Below are 6007 nucleotides of genomic sequence, written 5' to 3' on the forward strand. Positions count from 1 at the left end.
CCAACATCTCTCCGAGCGGTCCAACATCTCACTCAGCGGTCAAACATCGATTTTTTTATGCCCGCTCAGCAAAACATTAAAAATGTTAGACTTTTTTCTGTATAGATTTGTATAGGAACAATTTTTTAAAGGTATAACAATTTAAGCAATTTACTTGATTAACTGAAACTTTCCTACGTAGCAGAATATTCGGTGTAAAAGATGAAGATAACGAACAGTTACCGATCTCTTAAATACTGTATACATGTACAGGGAAATTTTCGCCCCCGTTTTATTTTTTCCCCTCTCGCCCCGCCCTTCTTAGGGCGAATTTAAAACTGGACGAATTAAAAAGATTTAGTATAATTTCTTAAACAAAACTACGATTAGGCGAATTTAAAACTGGGAAAATTTGTTTTACCGTGTGAAAGGGCGAAAATAACCCTGTATACAGTAACAAAAACTTATAAAAACTACAAACAACATAGTTGTATAGTTATTGTGTACAATGTAGAGTATTTCTATTAAAAAGATAGATATCTGCAAATTTTGTTATTTCGTCTACTGGACTGGGGAGACCGGAGCCTGGTATAGATATTAATTTCAAATCTTAATCCTTTCACATTAAGGGTTTTTTTCTGCTAAATTTAAACGAAAATGCTTCGTACAGAACTAATTCGCTATGAAAGAAGATGTAATATTTTTGCAATCTATTACAGAAAAATGGCTAAATTAATGGTCAAAGTTGACCGATTTCATCATATGATTACGAATTGTGCTTGGGCATGTGTTATCAAAGATATTTGTACGTATAAAAACAAATAATTTTGAGTTTAGCTACATTTTGTATTGTATAACGCTTTCAATATTTGCAAACCTCATCATCATACAATATAAAAATTCACCGTGTAAAAATCTATTTACAGATAAAACTTTTGACGATCAAGCAATAAAATGGCCACTCCTCTGTCCTGGGCCCAAGAAGCAATTATGTGTGACCTTTGCGACATGTCCACAGAACAATTTTGTAATAACTGTCAGGTCAATTTATGTGCGGAATGTATCAACAAACATGTCAAAAATCAGAAGACATTGACACATGACATTGTTCCTTTTAAGAACAAAAAGACACACTTTAAATTACCAGAATGTAAATTTCACTCCAGTCAGAGATATGAGGCCCACTGTCAACAGTGCGATGTTCCAGTCTGCATGAAATGCGTAATCGATTTGCATAATGGACACATCATAAGAGACTTACCAAACAACTTCAATGAAAAGATAAAGGAAATTCAAAAAGAAAATAGAGAAATCGAATCAAGAATGATTCCTAAGTCTAACAAGAAAATTGAAGATGCAGAAAAAGATAAAGTTTTGGCTAAGGAAAAATATATTGATCTTGAAAAAGAAACAGAGAATCAAAGAAAAGTTTGGCATCAAGAAGTAGACAGCATCTTCAACAAATTCAGTACTTTGATCAAATCATTGAGAGATAACCATCAGACTATGCTGAAATCACACCAAGACAAACTTGAAAACTCTATTTCAGAAATGATCCAGACAGTACAACGAAACAAAGAATTGCTAGAGTCCTTAAAAGTGTCTGAGGTCTCCAATTATCAATCCAAACTGACAGAATACAGGGGCACTCCTGAAGCCATTGATGTTGTCCTTCCTTCATTGAAAACATGCACAGTAAAAGGGAAGGAATTTAGAATAGAGTTAGGAGAATACATGGTTAAATTGAGTCAGACATCTACTTCCAGTCTAACAGATGAAGATTCCCATCCCTCTACAAAAGAGTTACTAGACAAAGCCAGAGTAATTGCAACGATTCCTACTGGAGTTAACCTTTTAAATAGATTAGCCACTTTAGGAGCAGATAAAGTCTGGATTAGTGGTTTAGGTAGATTTATAAGATGTTTTGACAAACAGGGATCTTTACTGGATACCTTCACCACCTCATGTCAAATCCAGCCCAGTGACATCTCGGTAACCATTCAAGGAGACCTGATATACAGTGATCATGAGAATGGAACTGTTAACACTGTCAAAGACGGTAAAACAGAGGTACTGATCACCACACCAATGGACTGGAAACCAGCTGGATTAAGCTGTAGCAAATCAGGGGATGTGCTGGTCAATCTGTATAACGGAGATCAGAATAAGATTGTCCGATATCAGGGAAAGACAATCAAACAAGAAATATTCAAAGATGAAAATGAAGTAGAAATCTATGGAAGTGGAAACTTTATTTTGTTTATCGCAGAGAACAACAATGGTGACATCTGTGCATCTGATCGCAATGCTAAGGCAGTGGTCGTTGTAGACAAGGCAGGAAGAGTCCGATTCCGATACGATGGTTCACTAGCAAAAATGAAGAAACCATTTGATCCTAATCAGCTAGTGACAGACTCCATGAGTCAAATCATTGTAACTGATTGGACCAACGACTGCCTTCACATTCTTAACGAAGATGGAAAGTTTCTGAAATGTGTAGATGATTGTGAACTATCTAGGCCCCTTGGACTGAGTGTGGATGTTGAAGGAAATTTGTGGGTTGGATTATATGAAAAAGGAGACGTAAAGGTGATCCAGTACATGGAATAAGCAGAAAACACACACAGTAATGATGTTAAGATAATTAGCTTTTTATTTCCTTGTACAGATGCGTATTCACTAACGTTACAAATTAACAGTGTATTTGCTTATTATAAGTTGTCCATTTCTCAATCAGATTTCATAATCGCTGAAATATAGATACTTTTTCTGCTTGGCATTGTAAAAATTGCAACTTTTTAAACTCAATTATATCTTTAAATATTAATTTTTTGTTTAAATTTTGCAGTGAAATTCAAGATGCTCCTAAGATACTTTCCGAAAAAAAAATGAAAATAAATCACTGCATATTTCGTCATTCTATATGTTTTTATTTGGTCTTGCCATTTGTTCTTCAGAAAAAGTGCATCTCACCACGGCGTCCTTATTTCAAACATTCCCCTATCACTTTATCAAATGATAATTTTTCCTCCTTAAATACAGTGATCACAACAAGCACACAAAGAGGCTGCCGTGATACGCAAATCTCACACAGCTGTTAAGACATGCAAACTATCTATTAAGAAAGATATGGAGAAAACGAACATTATTCAACGTCAAAGTCCATAAAAAACTACAAAATAAGAGAAGAGCCACCATGGACCTCTGAAACATCAGAGGTGGGGTCAGGTGCTATGAGGGAAGTGAGCATCTCCTGCTGACCGGTCACACCTGCCGTGTGCTTTTTTCATAATCGGGAAATAACGGAGAAATCCATCGTCAATTCAGTGTATCAATAATGGACTAACAATTAGTAGGAAAAAGTCAGTCAGCATTTGACTCAATGATAAATTGTATTTGCTGACAAGGTAATTGTATTGGCCATAGAAATTGCGAAATGATGACATAATTAAAACGAGACTGTTGATATTCTTGGCTCATTAACTTGCTTGATAATAATTTACCTCGTTTTAGAAATTGTTCATACATAGAGCATGCTCTTGTGTATCGAATCAACTGATATATGTATAGCCCGTATGCAGGTGATGAGGGTATATTGCTGCAAAAGTAAGGAAGTTGACGATAGAAAAGTTAAAGTCATCAAGTTTATCATAGAGATCGGTTGTAAGATTATCATTAACGTCTTTTTCAAGTAAAATATCCAGGTTTGAAGCAGATGTGTCAGACTCTGTGGTATCTTTTATCCCAAGCTCACCAGGATATATCGTATCTACGTAGGAATGGAAATGACCATCGTTAATTGACAATGTGTCGCCGATATATCTAATTGTCGAGTTGAAGGCCACAGCAAGTGTTTTCTTCTTTTCAAGCGTTAGATTCTGCACAAAGTCTGCTTCATATGAATATAAAAAAGGTCTGCTAATATTGGAGGGCAATTGGTAACCATGGGAATTCCAATAGATTGTTGAAATATCTGGTCTCCAAAAACCACAGAGATATTGTCGTTCAGAAACTCAGGCATCTCTTTGATGTCAACTTCAGAGTACTTTTGCGTGCAATCAAAATGTAATTTAACAAAACAATTTTGCAATTGACCAGTGACGAGGTAAATAAATGTACGAGTTCCATTTTTATTAAAAAAGCAGCTGTCCATGATATCAAAAAGCCTGGACTTTGATTTATCGTGGAGAATTAAACTAATCCACATCTTATCGAGATAAGGAATAGACAAAGCGTGATCTGTAACTTCGCTACATTGTGCAAAATCAACCAAGATAAACTTCTTGTAGATATAGAGAAAAGCTGATTTTTTAAGAAAAAAAATGGGAAAAAGTATCACAAAGTAGTGTTCAGATGTCCAAATATTTTACATTTATTACATGATTAAATAATTTCCATCTCTCAGATTGGCTGGGATCCAACTACCTTTTATTGACCTGCACGTGACGTTCCACGTGAATACAAGGATTTATTTCCTCTACATTTATCTAAAAATAGATCGGGAAATTCCAAATTGATAAAAATTGTTTTGGAAGGTTATCTAAAGACTATGCCTTTTTTCATGTGAACAAAACGTAAGCGAATATATATTTTAGGGTGAGGGTGGTAAGAGGGGATGCAGAGACCCCCCTCCAACACTTTTACTGAACAACAATTTTTACTTTTTGACAGTCAGTTTTCCCTGATTATACTCCTTCCTTTCAAAATCTCTCCTATAAAAAAGTCTGACATATATTTTTTTTCATGGCAACTAAAATTGATAAATAACATTTCAAATTCATACGACTGGTAATGTTTATTTACATTTTAATTCGATTTTGTCGAATACATGTATTTGGCTAGGACTTAAGTAAATGCAAACAAGAAATACGCTGTATAATTTTGTCAGTGAATCATATAATTTAGACAAGTATTGCTGTTTTGTTTTGTTTTACTGTCAATACAATGATTTAGCAATCTGAGGAGTACAATATTCATTTTGCCCTTAGGGATCGTTGAATATTGTACTCCTCAGATGGCTAAATTATTATATTAAACTCATTCATTCATCATTTATTTCCTCTTTAAAGAGATACAGAATTAAGAATTAAGATAATAAACACATTAATCTATGTACAATTAAATTAACATTTTCAAATAAATGATAAGCATAAAGTGAAAAAGAGATACAAATGTCACATTTGCTCTATACAAGTCATATGCGCGAGAGCACTGTACATAGCCGTTGGTATTGTGCACATGCACGAACTAACAGTTTTGAGTTTAGAATCTTGAAGTTTCTCTCCTGAGATAAAGGTAAAACGGTTAGTGGTTCGCGTCCCAGGACAACCAGAAAGAGATCCATCTCACAAAGGCCACACAGTTCTGCTCCAAGGCCAATATGAAATGAATTGACAATTGTGTTCCACCATTCGTTGTGGCAGTCAGAGAGAGCACCGCAGGACAACGCTACGTGACAGAAAATGTCCTCATACATGGAATTGCACAGATGACAGGTTGAAAGACATTGGTATTTCGTTGATACAATTAACTTGCAAGTGAAGTTGAAGTTTCGAATATCACTTGCGTTATCCGCGAATGACCAGATGTTACAAGGTTTGTTGTGTTGAAAGACGGAGTTGAAACATTCAAAGTCGGGATCCATGAGCATTCGTACTTGTCGCTGTTGAATGTGGAAGTCGTTGATCGCGGAACGAACAATACTTTTCCAAGAATATTTATGCGGGAAAGTACCTGTGGTCATCCAGGTAACCAGGTAAGTGTGTATGTTGTATTTCCTGAGAATATCGATGATATCTGGAATAAAGCCCCTTGGATCTGCAACCAGCTGTGTCAGGAAGGAGAAAAGTCTTGAGATGAAGATTTGTTTTGAGAGGCACAGAGCGCTCATGTTGCATAGCCTTCCGAAAAACAACAGTTTTCTGGCGTCGATTTCGGCATGGATGGGGAGTATATCCATAAGCTGTTCACACATGTCAGATCGAGTGAGCTTCGGCAGATTTAGGACAGCTTTGCAAACCCCATGTTG

At 35.7% G+C, this 6007-nt stretch overlaps 1 protein-coding gene across 1 annotated transcript; it reads left to right on the forward strand.

Moving 5' to 3' along the window:
* Positions 1-429: 429 nt before the first annotated feature.
* On the forward strand, positions 430-3261 carry LOC134279327 (uncharacterized). The gene is made up of 2 exons (XM_062761698.1): positions 430-784; positions 906-3261. The coding sequence occupies exon 2, from the start codon at positions 934-936 to the stop codon at positions 2587-2589; it is 1656 nt and encodes a 551-aa protein (XP_062617682.1). The 5' UTR covers positions 430-784; positions 906-933; the 3' UTR covers positions 2590-3261.
* Positions 3262-6007: the final 2746 nt, after the last annotated feature.

This window comes from Saccostrea cucullata, unplaced genomic scaffold (genome assembly GCF_032062105.1).
Source record: "Saccostrea cucullata isolate Sc308-1 unplaced genomic scaffold, CSIRO_AGI_Scuc_v1 ctg6314, whole genome shotgun sequence".
NCBI classification, from domain to species: Eukaryota; Metazoa; Mollusca; class Bivalvia; order Ostreida; family Ostreidae; genus Saccostrea; species Saccostrea cuccullata.

Excerpts from the sequence above, each read along its gene's own strand:
- LOC134279327 (XM_062761698.1), top strand. The coding sequence starts at position 934 with ATGGCCACTCCTCTGTCCTGGGCCCAAGAAGCAATTATGTGTGACCTT.